Raw genomic sequence first — 18,947 nt, 5'->3', positions numbered from 1 at the left:
TCTGGAATGTCGAATATGAGGAAAATTTGAGAAGATGCAATTTACAGAGTCTAGTGGATAGGAAGAAGAGGGAAGATATGATAGAGACCTACAAGTTAGTAACGGGTTGTTATAGGATCAGTGGAGTGGTTCTACAGAAAATAGTCGGAGATCAGGGGGAGAACCAGTGGTCATCCCTGGAAGCTGTATAAGGAGGGTGTGAGCAGGGCACTCAGAAGCAGGTTTTTTGCATGCAGAGTTATGAATGATTGGAATGGAATGCCTTGTCTGAGAGTGTGGTGTCTGCATAGAATTTGAGTGTGTTTAAGGCGTGGTATGATGAGCTGTGTGTATGATAAAAGGACCTCCGAGATGAGTCTTTGACTCCACGGGGTCTTGGGGTAATAATAAACTCAAAATATTCTAAACTTATGCTGAAGATCTCAGAATGATTATTTCATTGAAAATTGTGACCTTGGAAATATATGCTGTAGTTGAACAAATTAGAAAATAAGATTTATTAGCTCTTATATTATACCACTTGTTCCAAGGGACTCTTCAGAGAGAGAACCAAGAAATGGTAAACAGAATTTCAAAAGTGATACAGATTATGTTTCATGTGTTAACGACCAAACCTCACTTTTTAAAGCTGCTTCAGCCTTCCAATAAGGATTATCATGGTTTAATACCAGATAATGAAAATAAAAAGCATCTACACCATTAGACGTTCACAGACATCCATTGACCTTGATATTTCTTTCTTTCTGCCTCTTGGTTGCAAAGCATTGATACTATCCACTTAGCCAACTAGGAATATTATTGTAGAGTTGTAAACATGTTATCTGTGTGTTTACTTAACAGTAAACACACAGTGACTAACAATGGAATGTGTGCATGTGGTATGTAAAAACTTGATTTCTAACCTCTTTAGGCCACCAAAATCTTCTGCTTAGGAGATCTGGCATTTATAAGATCACCTGTGCTTGTGGTATGTGTTACATGGGACAAATGAGCATGTCAGAAATTTTGAGGATGTAGAGAAAAAATAAAACACAAATCATGATTGGCTGTACATGCAACAGAAACCAAACGTGAAGTATTGTGGCAGTCGACCAAAGTGATTCGTAGATTACAAATTCTGCTCCAGAGATTTTAGAGCCATTTGTTGCAAGTTTTTCCACTTGGTTATAACTATAAATTAAAGATGCCAAGAAATTATATTCTTGGTTTAATCCTTTATCCAAGTGTAAACAAACAAAGTTTGTGGCTGAAGTATTTTTAGGACATGGCAACTTGTATATCTTGTATATAGAAGCTAATGACTTTACATCACTCACCTTAATATCCCATAATGCAGAGTGCATATCCTTACATGTATAATGCTATGTATTATGGGAAAGATCACTATACAGACCAGTTTCAACCTTTATTGAGGTTTCATCAGTGGTAGCCAGACCCAGAGGTGATACCAAGGTTGAAGTAATGCAGAAGTCATATTTCCATATACGAGTTGCCAAAAGGTGTCGCACCTTATTATTAAATTACTCTGGATTAGAGATCGTTGTTGCAAGTTTTTCCAATTGGTTATACTATAAATTAAAGATGCCAAGAAATTATATTCTTGGTTTAATCCTTTATCCAAGTGTAAGCAAACCAAGTTTGTGCCTGAAGTATTTTCAGGACAGGGCAAATATGACTTCTGCATCTTCAACCTTGGTATCACCTCTGATAAGACCTCAATAAAGATCAAAACTGGTCTGGGTAGTGACTCTTCCCATAATTCATAGCTTTATACATGTCCGTAAGGATGTGTGCTTTGCATTATGAGATTCTAAAGAAAGTGATGTTAAGTCATTAGCCTCTATATACCAGTTGTCCTTTCCTGAAAATATTTCAGGTGCAAACATTTTTGCTTACACTTGGATAAAGGATTGAACCAATAATATCATTTCTTGGCATCTTTAATTTATTTTAGAGCCATCTGAAAATGCTAAAATGAAACGAGGTATGATATTACACCAAGTCAGGACATCCCTGAATAAAATGTAACATGCAGGCATCAGTGGCTCACATAACACCACCAGCTGCAAAGTTTCTACATAATACATGCACGCATTCTGTTGTTAGTCTTTTATAGATATTAAACCACTCAACCATACAGATAAAATATATCAAAAATAAATACTTTGTAACCATGTTATTTCTATAATATCCAAAGATTATATTGACTTCAATGGACACTTCGCATCCATATAATTATGGACATATATACACATCCAAGCTTTTTTTTTTTTTTTTTTTTTTTTGACTAATCCTTATGATTTGAAACAGTTATTTCATGAAAGTCCAAATTTTTTACTAACAATTTATTCTGTGTGATTAAATACTGGCATTACATTTTATTGTGTCATGGTATATCAAGTTTTGATGGCAAAACTGGTTTCACAGCTTCATGGACAATGTACTGGCAGATGCTGCTTATTTATGTTGTTACTGGTTGTAAACCATTTCAAAGAATAAGAACATGGTGGTTATATCTGTACTTATTTGTAGGTTTCATCTATGTTCCTTTCACGTGTAAAACTTGGTAAAATCAATCACATAATGAAAGCATGCACACACACACATTACAGCCAGATCAACTGAAATATATATATTCTTGCTGCAGACTTATTCGTACTGTAGGTTGTACACAGAAGCTTTGCATAAAGTCACTGGTATTTACAGGATTTTCTTAATTGAGAAGTAAAACAAAACTTTTTAATATTAACTTCTTTTTCTGCTGCTAATGCACTGTCAATATGTTAAAAAATATAGTAGAATGGTGAAGTATACTAAAATAATAGTGATAACCATTTTATTAGTCATGCTATTTTGCTGCAAAGGTATACTCTCCTCCTCTTGGAGGCAAGGTACTGTGGACTCTATCCTGCATATCCCACCATTCTTGCACTGATGTAAGCAGAAAATGTTGTTGTTTAATTAACGGCTACAACTTAACAGTTTCTAAGTTATTTGTGGAATGCTTTCATAAAATGTTTCTCTAAGTATTAGAAAAAACACCCCTGTGTTTAAGAAGGGCTTACATCTACATTTGGTACACAATACAGCATTCTCTGGTAGGGAATTTTTGATCCCCACCCCCTCCTCAGATATTGCTTCCACATGATGCACAATGTGTTCCTGCAAAGTTTTGCAGTTTGGATTACTGGGTGGTGCTTCACAAGGTTTAAACAGGGAGACTTTAATTTTAATCACCCTGTATATAAAAGTAAAGTGTAGTTTATATACATATATATTCTACATCAGTGTGTCACTTTAATCACATATTGATTTATCATTCCCTTTTTATAGAATTGTTATAATTATAAAAATTGCAAAAAATAATTTTCTTTGTACATTGTGTATCAATAATTTAGGGAAATACAATTCTCTCTGTGATGTGTGGAGCTTCGGTATTCTTATGTGGGAGATATTTTCATTTGGTAGTACACCTTATTGTGGTTTGACCAATAATAGAGCTAGAGAATTAATTGATAATGGTAAGTAATCTCTGGAGGTTTGAATACATTTTTCAGTTCTGATGGGATTTTAAAATTAATTAAATGACATTTGTTTATTTTATCTGATATTACTTTAATATATGGAATGGCTAGATAACAACTATGTCCTGATGTGCACTTTTTTTAAGGCATTATTTGTTTACAGTTATCAGAAGTTGTTCAAGAAATAATTATGCTGAGGATATATTATCTAATCTAATACATTTAATTTAAACCCAGATCTTTCCAACCAAAGAAAATTAGGCATATGGAGATTGTTTTTCTGTCTAGTTAGTCGGGGGGGGGGATGTACTGATTGTATTCTCTGTCTAGTATAGAGGATACAATCAGATAGAATTAACTGTCCCATCATGGTATTAATAAATTGGGTTTCTGTAAAGCCAGTTTACCTGGTCATGATCCTAACACATGGCGAGATAAGAAACTAAATATGTAACAGCTGATGTTCGGAAAACATATTCGGTGAAAACAAATTATATTACTTAAAGAAAATCATATATTAGATTTGTAATTGTAATGTCATGTTGTGTAGCTCAGTGGAAGTGGCATTTGCACTCCCCAGCACTTGATTGCCCAAAGGAAGACCTAGGTTCAAATCTAGTTGGCAACTAGAAGAACATTTTCTAGGCCTTTCTTTGACTGGTTCCTGAGTTAGTTGTATTATTATTATTATTATTTGACACCTTCAGGGAGTCCAAGGATTCATCGAGGGAGGGCACCTTCTCTACAGGTCTGTTCCACCAATGCCATCTACCGCCGACCACCATTAGTTTTTCCACAGACAATCACAAACATCCATGCCCACGGCGGGATTCAAACCCGCAGCCTTTTGGTTGGAGAGAGGATACGCTAACCACCCGGCCAGCCAGACCAGAATTCTCACATGGATAAGCAGATTTTTTTTTCCTGGAAACCCGTTTTTTTTTAACCCAAGAAAATTGACTGTAGAACCCACACTATCTCAGACAGTAAATATATAATGTTAGGATTAGGGACCAACCACGAGGTGGCGGCACTTGTCAGCTATCTTAATTGGCCTCTGGTGGAGATTGAAGTGCCCCCTCGGTCTCCAAAAAAAAGTTAGTTAGGGCTAAAACAGCCTCGCATACTCCGTGTAAGGGAATCAAAGGTGTTAGCAGTTTAATTATTATTATATGTTACATTCCTTGTAGTGATATTCTATTTAGTCTTTTTACTGTCGAAAGAAACTTTTTATTATCAGCCTGTTGCATCACACTGCTAGGCAAAGATGTGTCCCAAATTTCTGCACTCTTCTCTCTTACCAGCCATCTTCAGTCAGTTACTTGCTGTGCCTGTGATTTCATCATATGTCTTTTTCTTGATCTCTTGCCATCTCTGGGAATCTAAACTGTAGTAATGCTTACCATCTCTTATTCATCCTCACTACATGGCCAGCCGACTTCCACTTTGTTTGGTGTTTTTGAATAACATCAGTTTTTGATCTGCATAATGTCAGAAATATTTTATCTTCTCTGCTTTCTTTAATTCCAGAAATCCTTCTCTCCATTGACCATTGGCAAGCTCCAAAGTTTTGCTCTTTTTTTTTTTAATATCATGTATCAGGTTTAGTCACTATATGTGAATGTGGCAATATAATGGAATCCCTCAGCTTCCTTTAATGAGAGATCACTTTTCATCAACTGGCCCAGCCTCCAGCAAGTTTTCCATGCTTCGGTTATTCTGGACTGTATTTCTAAGTTTTGTCTATTGTTGAAGTATGTTTTGTCCCAGATAGGTATACTCTTGCACATATTCAGTATTGATATCATCTAGTAAGATGTGGATTTTTAAGCTATTAGTCATAATTTTTGTTTTTGTAAAAATTCATTTCAAGCCCCACCAGCAGTCAGTTTGCTTCAGGATTGTTAATCATCGCCATCAGTTCACGGTTCATTTGAATAGATGGCAATATCATCAACAAATCCAAAATTGCCTAGATTCTTTCCCTAAGATATTGATAGCCTTGTTGGTCAAGTAAAGTTTTCTGAACACATGTTCAAGTGTAGCTGTGAAAGGTCTAGGACTGTGTGGTCACTTTAACACCTTTATTGATTGAAAAGGAATTCAGAATCTTCCTTTCTTTCTGTACTAACACTTTATTGGGTTTTGCTGTAGATAGCTTGGATTAGTTTGATGTATTTAAGATTTAAACCAAATTTTATTAGAGTATCTAAATGATAATCGTGTGCTATGGAGTTAAATGCTTTGCTATAATCATGAAAAGCAATGTATAGTAATCATTATATTTTTTAATAATTTTATTTATTGTATGCAAGCATTCTGTAGTAGAGAAGTTTTTCTTAACTTTTGCTTGTTCGTATGGTTGGTTTGCTTCAAGTTGGCCAGAGATTCTGTTTTGATTGGATTATAGTTGTTTATATCTGATGTGCAATTTTTCTTGTTCGAAAGGATTATCTCTAACTTTAGCCACTGGTCTGGGATGGATTCTTTGACAAATACATTGTCATGGTTTCACTAGAAAGAATAGATAAGTTCAATATAATATATCAAACGCTTATATTCTTAAGGGAGACACTCCTGGAATAGAAACAGACTTTTCCTACAATTTACTGTATGTGAATAAAAAAATTAAAACAAATTATACATGTTCAGATATACCTTAAAAGTATAACAACATAAATTATGTATTTTCAGACATACCTTGAGGAAGATCTTGTTCTTGTCTTGTTAACTTTAAAATTTTTGGAACAAATTTTGATGAGACATCATTGGTAAATATAAGATCATAAATGAATGATAAATTACAATAGGAATCGAACACCTCCATAATACAGTTGAAAGAACAACAATATATTGTGCCCTTTGATTGGAAAAGGCCTAAGTTCAATTCTTGTCGTTACAAGAGGAATCTTTATATTGACTTTTTCATTTGAAGGTGAGTTAGCCGACCTCATATGGAGGCATTAGGGTTTTTTTTTCTCCTCGAAACTCAGGTTTTCATAGCACATACAGGCAAATTGGCCTTCAGAACACATGCAATTTACAAACAAATAATGTGTGGTGGTGATGGGCAGTTGATTGTAGTTGTATGTATTTAAGTAGTAGGGGAGACGGTTAGATGAGTGGAGTAGAGTGCCCTCCCATGATGAGTCCTTGGACTTTGGTGGTGTCACGTATATTAATAATAATAATAAATTACAAGAGGAATTTAAAATTAAACTGTAGCATAAAATAGATTAAAAAGCTTCTTTTTTTTCCTTTTTTTTTTTTTGACATTGCTCATTGGTGGAAATCTTGTATTAGTTTGAGTACGGTGGAGTTTCCAATTCTCTGAAATTACGTAGGGGCAATGGATGTTTGTGGAATTGCTGTCACATCTTATAGCTATGGTTTCTGAAAATCTTACCATGGTTTCGTTGTTTTGAAGGTCAAATATTGTAGCTTTTTTTTATTTGAGGAATGTGGTTTTGTTCGAAAGTGTGGATCACAATTTCAGTTTTGCTGATATTTGATTTTTGGTTTGTTCTTCTTATTGCTTAGGTATTATTTAGGAATGGGTATGTTACAGTTGTGAAAACGTTCTTGTAGCCATGACTATAGTGATCTGATTGTCAAGCCTGTATAAGTAACCTTGCAAATAGTGTTGACAAGGAAATTTATATATTACATTGTGGTATTCCAATATTTCCTTGTGAGAGTGACACTTAGTGGGTTTTGATAGCCACTTTGTTGATTGTAGCGAAAACTAATATTTAGTCTGTTTGTGTAAAAACATACTGGAGTGCTTTATATGTATTTTGGGTGTGTGGTAATTTTATTATTTTACATGTTTGGAAAATTTTCTTTGGTTGTAGGACTTGGAGGAAAATTGTAGATAGGAAGTTAGTAATGATGTAATTTTTTTTATGTAGTACTATCATATCCTTTACACCCCTTGAGGGTACATGGCAGGAATTTGATGATGATGTAGGACTGGTTAATCGAATTTTGACTTTTCGTTTGCATAATTTATTAGTTGCATGTGATAATTTCGGTTTTTGAAAATCATGTTAGTTTTTTAATTTCCTTACTAAGTTAATTATTTGTAGTTGAAAATTTATATGTACTTAGAACTCATGAAAGAATAACTCATTTTTTAATGGAGTATGGATGATTGGAGTTAAAATGCAGGTAGTTCCGGTTATGTTTAGATTTATGGAATATTTTTGTAACTGTATGGTTATTGGATCTAATTAATATTAAATTTAAAAAAATTATGGATTTTTTCCATTCTGATTGTATGGTAAATTGAAAATTTACCATACAATCAGAATGGGAAAAGAATAAAAAAAAATCAAATGGGAAAAATCGAGGTTTTGCCCTAAGCTTGATACATCGGTTTTGATGAATGCACAAGTGCTGCTTTTGTGGCAGAAAGAACTGTGTAATGTGTAGTTTGAACAGTTGAGGCAGGCAGTGGTTGTTGATGAGAATAGTAATTCTGGTTTAGATGACTGTAGGTGGTGGTGCACATTGTTTATATTGCTGTTTAGCCACAGATGTTGAACTGGATATAGAAACACTTATTTTTTTTGGTAAGGATTGTTGTTGGTCGAGTTTTTTGGTTTCATTTTTGTTGGTTTTGTGTGTGTGTGTGTGTGTGTGTGTGTGTGTGTGTGTGTGTGTGTGTGTGTGTGTGTGTGTGTGTGTGTGTGTGTGTGTGTGTGTGTGTGTGTGTGTGTTTATGGTATTTTTAACTTTTTTTGTGATCTGCAGTAAAGTCATATTTCTTTGTTTTGTAATTCATTATCTGTGGGAAGGAAGAGATAAAAGGGAAGTTGGGCATAGAGTGAGAGGTGATAGACTCACAAACATACTACCACCCACACAAGAGAGAATCAGGTCTCTTGTCCATATGTGACTTCGCCAATTCCCCCTGAAGGCACTGCACTCAGTCTCCCTTCAGTCATGAACTGGCAAAATAAGTGACTGCAAGATTTAACACTAGCTGATTGGGAAGCCTCCAGATTCATTACTAACTGGTTTGGTTGCATGTACTATCCAGCTGCCAGCCTGCAGAACTATTTTACTACTATACTCTTGAATGGGGGGGGGGGTGCTCTGGACTCCCTACAATATATTGGCATGACATTGAGAGTATCACTCTCACTGCATCTGGGAAGATAGGTGGGTGGACAGAAACTGGAGCCCTTCCTGTAGTGACCAAACATGGCTGCAGTATGTCTTTCATCACACAAACATGGACGATTAATCTACCACTCAGAGGTCTAGTCGGCATTTCCTCCAACTAGTGAAAATATACTTTTGCAGTAGCAATGCTCACCATGTTTGCCAGAGCCCCTGTTAGTGGAAACAGGCTATACCACAGGAAAGCGGGGATCACTTGACTGCAAGAGGCTATAGCCCTTTTGTGATTTGCAGTAAAGTCATATTTCCTAGGGTTGTGATCCATTATATGTGGGGAGGAAGAGATAAAAAGAAAGTGGATCATGCAATTGAGAGATGAAAGACTTACAAACATAGCACCCATGCAGAGGGAACCCTGTGAAGATCAGCATGAAATTTGTTAAGGCATACTCTTGTTTCAGTAACTTGCTTACCTTTGATAATAAAATGACGAGTGGTTGACGAAGAAAAAAAACATCTGCAATGTTTTTTGATTTTGCAAAGACATTTGATAGGGTGCCACAGAAGAAGTTGATATTTTAGTTGCAACACATGAGGTTAAATGTCAGTTTAGTGATTTCAATTTGAAATTAGCTGTCTGATAAACATTAGAGAGCTGTATATTGGGAGATCAATATCAAGGAAAAGGAACATCACAAGTGGATTCAGTACTGGAATATTTGCCTTTTAATGTATTGTCACTAGGTTGCAGAGAGATATTCAATTGTTTGCAGATTATGTAAGTTTGGAAGGGTTATTGGTAATAATGCAGTTTAATGCAACTTAAAGGTCTTGAAATTTGGAAGAGGCATGAGATAATTGAAAATTTGTAGTTTAGGGGACATGTTGCAAAGATAATCCAGAGAATTGCTATGGCACTAAGGAATTTGAACAATAGAAATGAGAATGGTGATTAAATTGTTTTGTTACTGCGATTTGAAGGGCATGTGGACTGTAGTATTTGGTGGATAGAAGATGAAGGGGTGAAATGGTCAAAACATTTTAATTGTTGAGAAGTATTTACATGATTGCCATTGGAGAGATTTTTCATGTAGTTGAACAAAGGGCCATACTTGGTGGTAAGAGGCCGCGAAGTGGCTTATTTTGCATGGGGGTACTATGGAATGCATTGCTTGTGTGGGGCAGAGAGAAAATGTGCAAATGGTGAAATGATTGATTTCACCATCACCACATTCTACATATCTGCACCTTGTTTTTTTAATTGATTGGTCCATCTTTTGCTGCTATATATCCCCTCTTTTACTATTTTTAAGCTACATTTTCCATAGCATCTCCCTCCTAAGTAATTACAGTGATGTAAGATTCATGATGTCATTTTTGAGGTCTCTCGCTTTCTCTTTAGAAGTTTGTTGAGTTCAGCATATTCAGTTTTTTATTTTTCAAGAAAACTGCAGTATTCCTGGTGAAAATCTTGTATATTTATTAATGATTGATTTACTTGAAGCTTTGGCTACATAGTGGACAGATGTGTTTCCTAACATATATTCTGTACTTCTTTGTTAAGATTAGTTTTGTTTGAATTATTTATGGATCACTTTTTTTTTTTAACTATTTTATTTATTTGTTTTCTGTTAACCCAGATTTTGTGGTGCATTTGAGTACTGTGATCTATATTAAAGTTAATATTTTATTTTTATCATTTCTGTTTTCTGAACAGTTTTTAGATTTTGAACTAGTATGTAATTATTTAAATTATCAAATTACTTCAGCATCCATTCTCTTTTTGGTTTCCTCTTGTACAAGGAATTTACTGCTGTCAGGGATTTTAGTGCCAATTAAACTGACTTTTTCTCCTCTAAGGTTTCAAAATCCAAAGCCATATTGCCCAGTCTCTGTCTCTTCAAATCCAAGCCTCTTGCCTTTTGAAGCATTGAAATCCTTCATAAACACTAATTGAGTAAGACTACCTTCATTTATAGCATCTACTATGTTTTGTAGGTAATCAACTTCACTATCACTTTAAGAAAGTTAAAGTGCATCAAAATTTGTTCTGTGTCATGTCCTCTGTTCTGTTACTCTGTTAAAGGCCTTGTTAAGACTTCGAGCTGTTTTTGAATTATTTATTATGATTTATGAAGTAACTAACCTGTCTTTTTTTTCAGCTATGTCATTTTATGTTACTTTATTCTAAAATAGCCTACCCTATTTGTACTAATTATGAAGATGGGGTGAAGGTGCAATCTTTACCTTCCATTTTGTATTTCAAGCCAATACAAAATTCTATTTTGTATTGGCTTGAAATTAACAGTATTCATGGCACAACATAATCAGAAGTCTTGGGTGTTTCATGGTTAAAGGCCACTGCTGTTTTTGTCAGTGAACCAGAGAGAACAGTAAAAATTCAGTGGAAGAAATGCAGAAATATTGTATCAACATACCAAAACAAAGATCTAAAACAGGTAAGATATTTCTAAATAATAACTGCAACATGATTTATTCAAGCATTAGTCATCAGGGAAAGGGAGGAGTATAGTTGTATTACTTAATACTAAATGATAAGATAAATTTCTTGATTAAGAGTCAATTTTAATTAGACAAACTTAAAATAAGAAGTTGGATAGTGAGACATATGTGCCTGAAGTCCACCTGATCACGTATCAAATAGGTAAAGGAACTTTTTGAGTCACCAGAGGTGGCTGACATAACAGAAAAGCAGATTTTTATTGGAGACCTAAGCAGCAGAATAGGAAATCAATCAAACCTACAGAAATGTTCTGGAAAAATTTGGTGAAATGGCAGATTTAATAATAATAAGTACTTATTCAACACATGGACTATGAACTAACATTAAGAAGTGCATAAATTCATGTAGAGAGATCCAACAAAAAAAAGTCTTAAGTTATTGGTGATAATGAAGCTTTAGATTGGTTCTGGATAAGAGAATATAGAGGATATATAATTTGGATCCCTAGGGTAATTGCTTTGATAAATTATGAAATGAGGTATCCAGAAGAAATGCAATCATTAGCATATATCATTATTACAGATAGAAAAAAATCTTTCATAGATATGAAGTGTCGAAATGCAACTGGAGTAAACAATATTCAACATGAAATACAGTTGTATAAAAATTCTGAAGTGGCCATACTGCATAAACTTGGAAGGCTTGGCCAAAGTTGAATCCTTAATGTTTAGGATAGAGCTTTCATCATATAAATTTATATTATCAAAAGGAGAGCACATCTAGGAATTAGAGGAATTTATTTACTGAGTGATCATATAAGGAGAAATAAAAAAAATTATAGAAGGAAAATTTTTGACAAACAAACTGGATTCAAGCAAACTAGGAGCTGTTGGTACTAGCTTTTTTTCTTGAATATAAACAGTTGTGAAATCATGGGAATATACAAAAGATATTGAAATTGGTTTGAACACTTTCTTGTATACATTATAAATTAAAGATACTAAGAAACTATATTCTTGGTTTAATCCTTTATCCAAGTTTAAACAAAATAGTCTTCAAAAGGGGGTCTGCCCCCCCCTTTTTTGACTCGACACTCTGAGTGTAGAGTCAGAATTCAAGGAGGAGAACCAGCCTACCAGTCCAGAATACTGGGGAGGGGGGGTGCCATGGGCACGGGGCTGCATAGCCCCCTTAGTAACGTTATGAAGTACACGCAAAAAGGGGAGATGACTACTGAAGTATATGCCACCATGTTGATAATAAAAGGCAAAACAAGAATTTTAGAACATGTAAAAGGTTCGGCACCAGTGAAATTTACAGTAATAAAGACGAAGTTTTGCTAATGCAGAAATAGAAAAGCTGTTGACTATGGTTCAAGACTCAAAACTAACATAAAGCACTAGTTAACCAGTCAATATAGGAAAAAGGCTCTTAGTCATTATGAGGACTTAAAAAAGTAGATGAAAGTGATTGTATTGGTATAGTTTCAAACTAAAGTGTGTGTAAAAGCTAATAGTGCTGGTGAAAAGGCAAAAAATTATTTTGTTAAAGCATTTACCAAAGCTTATCAACTTTTGATAATCTCAAAATCCCGACAGAATTCCAGTGGAGGCATGGAAGGCACTGGGGGAAGAGGGAATTGACCTGCTGTGGGACCTGTTCATGAAAGTTTGCCAACAGGAAAATATACCCGAGGAATGGAGGGAAAGTACTCTTGTTCCCATCTACAAGGGTAAAGGGGATGCACAAGACTGTAAAAATTCCAGAGGAATAAAGTTGATGTCCCACACAATGAAGATCCTAGAAAGGGTTCTTGATGGTAGATTGAGGGAGGAGGTGGAGATTGCAAAGGAACAATTTGGCTTCATGCCTGGTAGATCAACAACAGATGCTATCTTTGGGTTACGACAGATGATGGAAAAATATCGAGAGAAACAAAGGGAGCTACATCTGGTATTTATTGATCTGGAGAAAGCATACGATAGAGTGCCAAGGCAAGAAGTCTGGAGGTGTCTGAGGGAGAAGAAGGTGCCGGAGAAATATGTCAGGTTGGTGCAGGAAATGTACAGAAATGTGAAGACAAGTGTTCGGACCTGTTTGGGACAGACAGAAAGTTTTCAAGTAACAGTTGGCTTGCATCAAGGGTCAGCATTAAGTCCGTTTCTGTTTAATATTGTGATGGAGGTGGTAACAGAGGAGGTGAGAGAAGATGCACCTTGGACAATGTTGTATGCAGATGACATCTTGCTGCGTGTAGATTCAAGAGAAGAAGCGGAAACTAAACTGGAAAGATGGAGAAAAGTACTGGAAGAGAGAGGTATGAGACTAAGCAGAAGTAAGACAGAGTATATGTGTTGCGCAGTGGGCGGTGGCCAGGAGACAGACCTGGAGCTGGAAGGAAATGTCATCAGGAAGGTGAGAGACTTTAGATACTTAGGTTCGACAGTGGAAGAAGATGGAGGAGGTGAGAAGGAAGTGGGATGCAGGATACAAGCAGGTTGGAGGAACTGGAGGGAGATGGCTGGAGTGTTATGTGATAAGAGGGTGCCGATCAATCTGAAAGGCAAAATTTATAGGACAGTAGTGAGGCCAGCTATGACATATGCTATAGAAACTGTGGCCCTGAGGAAAAATAACATTAGCAGGATGGAAGTAGCAGAGATGAGAATGCTTAGGTGGATGTGCGGTGTGACCAGAAAGGATCATCTGAGAAATGACTATGTCAGGGGAACAGTGAAAGTTACGAACTTAGGAGCGAAAATACAGGAGGCAAGGTTGAGATGGTTTGGTCATGTGATGAGGAGGGAGGACGAATATGTGGGAAGAAGGGTCATGCAGATGGATGTGCAAGGAAGGCGGAAGCGTGGGCAGCCAAAGAAGAAATGGAGGGAGCTGGTAGAAGAGGACTTGAAGATGAAGAACTTGGATGTGGTGACAGCCCAAGACAGGAAGGTGTGGAGGAGACTCATAAGAAACAGTGACCCCACTTAAGTGGGAGAAGAAGAAGAAGATTTACCAAAGCTTATCAACTTTTGATAATCTCAGCAGACGCTTTTGTAAAGCATTTAATGCTGAAGAAACAGTGCTTTTATTTGAAATTGAAATACCCAACAGTGCATATGTATCAAAGGAGGAGAAGAGTATGCCTAACTTAATCTTTCTGTGTCAGAAGTCTGATGCTATTGTGCCAAAAATGGTGTTCTATTTAATGTTTTAAACGTGTAGAAAGACTTATGTGTTCGTCATTCATGTTGTTTAATTTTGACGGCATATATCAGAACACAGAATTATAAGTAAATAAATATTTATTGACTTATTGCTGATGTTATAACCAGCATCTTCAGAGCACAAAAACACAGTTTGTCACAGTACACGAGACTACAACAACCAACATGGTGTAACAAAGGGACTAGTTTAACAAAATTCTAGCAACAATACAAAGACTAAAGTCCTAATTAGGCACCCTTATCTAAATAAAAAAATATATATTTTGTTGCAATAACACAAAGACTGAAGTCCTAAAAAAAACATAACTAGTTACCTGCTTTTTCTCTTGTTTTTTTTTTTTTTTTTTTTTTTTTTAGGGTTTCAGGCCTTTGTGTTATTGCTACTATATATATATATATATATATTCATTTTTAGATAGAGGATGCCTAATTATGACTTAGTCTTTGTGTTGTTACAATTTTGTTAAACTAGTCACTTTGTTACACTATGTTGTTGTAGTCTCGCATACTGTGATAAACTGTGTTTTTGTGCTCTGAAGATGCTGGTTATAACACCAGTGAAATATCAGAAATAAGACGATAAATAATTATTTACTTATATTCTGTGTTCTGATATATACCGTCAAAATTAAACAACATATTTAATGTTTTGTTTGCATAGAGTGTACCTATTCTCCCAGTTTGACATTTTCCATCCAAATGTCAAAATTAAGTGCTCTTGCTATCTACTACAGTCGCTGTTCTGCAAGTTATGATCCAAGGAGTTATAATATCATTAAAAGTTTATTACATCCATAGTAATGTTAATCCATAGAATTGTACACCCACACTTCAGAGAACCTAGTCTGGCAGTTTTCCAAGAATAGTCAATTCATGCTGAAGAGGAGAAAGAAATAAAGGATGTACGAATTGGTCACCACCATGCAAAATCACGTGCTTTATACGTCAATTTTCCAACTGTTGTACAAGCAAAATAGTTACCCCTTTAAGAACTAGAATTTTCATAAAAGGAAACACAGAAGTTTCCTTTTATGAAAAGGAAACTCATCATCATCAAATTCCTGCCATGTACCCTCAAGGGGTGTACAGGATATGACAGTACTACATGAAAAAATTACATCATTGCTAACTTCTAACATAAGGAAACTTCTGTGTGTAAATAAATAATGTGCAGAAGTGTCGCATCTGTGGGCATACAGTAATGTTAATTACATCCATATAACATCACTAAAGATTTATTATATCGGGCACTTAGTCAGCAGAAATATCTTCAAGGACTTCTGGAAAGGTGTTAGATTCAGGTTACAAGCATCAACACGAATGGTGCATGTAAAGAAATGCCATCATTTTGAGGAACATATGAAGAGGGTTACCAAAAACAAAGCTGAGCTAGGAGAGTGCTCTCCAATCTTGTTCAAATAGAGGCAGAAAAGGCAGTAGAAAATGTTACAGGGATGATGGCTGATATAACTCCACCAAAACAATTCATAACAGAGAAATCAACTGAAGCTTTTAATATACTTGAGAGATTTTCAAATGTCTCCCATGCTATCTCAGTGCTCATAAATGGTAGTGAAGACATTATATTGAAAAATGAAGACCATGGTGAGAAGCTCCGTAACATTTTTTTCTAGATTCACAGGAAAATTTTAAATAATACTTTGTGACTTAGTCTTACAACAACATCTAAGACGAGGTATGTCATTTGAAATGGTATGCAGTCACTCTGGTTTATATAAGGATCTGTTTCACAAATCAGAGTTTTACATAAGCGGAATTTAAATAAGTTGGAATCCATTTGAACTATCTATCTAGTATAGGAGCAGTATAACTTTGCCAGCACAATGCCTGATTCTATTAAATTGTTCATTACTTGTTACAGAATTCATATTAGGTTCACCATACTTTAACTTATGTGTTCATAAAGACTTTATGGCTTTTGCCTGAATTTTAATTAGATTAGTGATGCATGCCTTTAAATTTGATTTTCTATCCATGCTATCAATAACTTATTCATCTCTTAGATAGCACTAGAATGCTAATTTGTAATTATTGTTGATTTTAAATGTGCTGAACTTTTCATATATTTTTTAATGCATGTACTTTCCTTCAGCATATTCACTGTTGAAGCAGTGAGACCTACTTTGTGGACATGGGGGATTTGTGGATTTTAGGTAAACCATATGTTTGGTGAGGAATCTCTTTACCTCCCCCCATCCCTTCTCCTGAAAAAAAAATGGGCATAGTTTGGTCTGGCTTGAGCATGGCAAAATGAGAATTTTGATTCACTTTTGTCTTCAAGAAGTGTTAAAAAAAACCTTTTTTCATTGAACTTTGTTCTCATTGACAACACACAATGTTATGAATCTTAAAATTAGAAACAAAGTGCTAATTTATGTCTTCGCTTATATTTTCAACCTTCTGTACACAAAAGACCAACATGATGTAGTTTGGAAAGGTTCAGTAACAGTTATTTTAAATAAGTATTGTTTCCTTATGTGAAGAGAAAGAGGTGATCTTGAATATATTCTTCTTTGATTCCATTAAATGTTTACTGTATTTGAGAAATAAATTACAGGCATATTAATGTTATTATTCTGAAATCTGCTGTATTTTGAAACTAGTTATTCTGAAGACTGTTTATTGTGAAAATTTATGCAAAAAAATAATATTCAAACTAAATAACATCGTGTAATTAGGCACATTGGGTATGGAATGGATATCCCATAAGATTTTCTTATTTTGGTCCTTTCCAGTAGTAGTTTATGGAAAATGTCTTAACATTTTGTCAAAGGATATATATATATAAGGTGTATTGGAGGTGGGGGGAGGGGTCCAGTACTTTGTTGGCTGAGTGGATAGCATACCTACTTTAATCAGGCTGTAGTTTCAAATTCCAGAATTGCATAATGATTTGTGAGAGTCTAGTTGGTAGATGATTTTTATTCCCTGGGTGTAGGACCAACATCCTTATTGGAAGCCTCAAGAGGCTTGAAAAAGTTCCATGTTTAGTCTCTAGAATTTCCCAATTATCTTAACCTGCCCATCTTTGGGACTAGTATACTATAGATTTACAAGTTTTTTATTTGTTTGATGGGTTTAATTTTTTTTTTTTTTTTTTTGTTTAAATCATGTTACAAAAAATGTGTAACGCACAGTATAACTTTGTACTAAAATAAAGGTAAACAAGTAATTGTGTGTATGTATGCAGCTTGTAGCAATTTTTAAAAAAAAATGTGTTGAAAATATTTCTGTTTTTTTTTGTTTAGTAGTACTAGTAATTGAATAAAAAGTTCTTGCAGTAGCTTCCAAGTGATGTATAAGATAACTTTGTTTCTTATTGCAGGATATCGATTGCCTTCACCAGATAATACTCCAATTCCTGTTTATGAACTAATGATTAGGTGCTGGGAATACAATCCTGAAAAAAGACCTCACTTCTGTGAAATACATTCCATTTTAAAAAATATATCTGAACCATTGAAATAAATGCCTTAATATTTAATCTGGAACCATCTGCATATGGATGAAATGGATTTATATTCGATGAGGATACATTTTGTCAATGGGTTTGTCACACTTCAACAGATATGGTTAAAGTTTATATGACTATTTTATATGGGCATTTTTGAATACTTTTATTAAGAAAACTGTGATATGCACTCAAGGAGATTTTATAAGGCGAATTTTTTTAAAAATCAAATTGTCACAAAGATCATATCCTCCATTTTGTAAAAGTTTGTGCATTTTTATTACATATTTTTGCATAAACATATATATTTATTATATGTATGTTTATATATATATATATATATATATATATATATATATATATATATATATATATATATATATATATATATATATAATTTTTTTAGATAGATGTGTTCTTGATTTTGAAATATTTCTTCATGTTGATACATTTTTGTTAGTTGTGTATTTCTGTTATTTTGATTACTTTCTATGTAGTTACCTATCTGTCCAAAAAAAGAAAGGAGAGAAAAAAAAAATTAGAATTTTTTTTTTTTCCTGCTCTGCTGATTATGTTTATAGCTTGTCAGTTTTGCATTTAGTGTATCATATTTGCATTAAATTATACAGAGGGTTTTTTTTAGATAATATCTTATATTCTTGGCTATTTGAAATGTAAATGCACTCTGAAAAAGCAAACTTGGCATTTTTTTGCTTAATTTATGCATGCGTTATTCATAAATGCATATATTAAGCGAATAGCATTTCAAGCATCTAGTTAATTACCTTTTGTGCCCACTTATACCAGTACCTTTATTATATCATTAAATGACAAATGAAACTATGGTTATTTATTTGTTAATGTTAGTGAATTATAATTCATTATTGTAGAAAGAAATTCAGATGTTAGTCTGAAACTGCCTAGGTATGTTATTATAACTGAATTTAAATTCATCAGGGCGATAAGAGTTTCATCATGTAGGAAACATGGAATTAAATCACATATCAGAACTATAATTATTAACATAGTTAAACATTCGATGTAACAAAATCTGATATGGTTAAAAAAAAATTCTATACAATAATTTTCCATTTGATAAAAAAATTAATGTGAAACCCATAATCATCGTTGTA

General features: G+C 34.4%; 1 protein-coding gene across 1 annotated transcript in view; it reads left to right on the top strand.

The window, feature by feature from the left end:
- Nucleotides 1-17,831, top strand: part of LOC150101312 (tyrosine-protein kinase Fer-like) — a 272,304-nt gene extending 254,473 nt beyond the window's left edge. Inside the window, exons 16-17 of the mRNA XM_090400764.1 lie at nt 3,399-3,521; nt 17,689-17,831. Coding sequence (XP_090256890.1) covers nt 3,399-3,521; nt 17,689-17,831 — 266 coding nt within the window. The remainder of the gene's footprint in view (nt 1-3,398; nt 3,522-17,688) is intronic.
- Nucleotides 17,832-18,947: the final 1,116 nt, after the last annotated feature.

This window comes from Typopeltis vanoorti, chromosome 11 (assembly GCF_054136105.1).
Source record: "Typopeltis vanoorti isolate ZY-2024b chromosome 11, IOZ_Tvanoo_1.0, whole genome shotgun sequence".
Classification (NCBI taxonomy): Eukaryota; Metazoa; Arthropoda; class Arachnida; order Uropygi; family Thelyphonidae; genus Typopeltis; species Typopeltis vanoorti.
The sequence above is the reverse complement of the archived record's forward strand: the minus strand, read 5'-3'. Positions and strand labels throughout refer to the sequence as shown.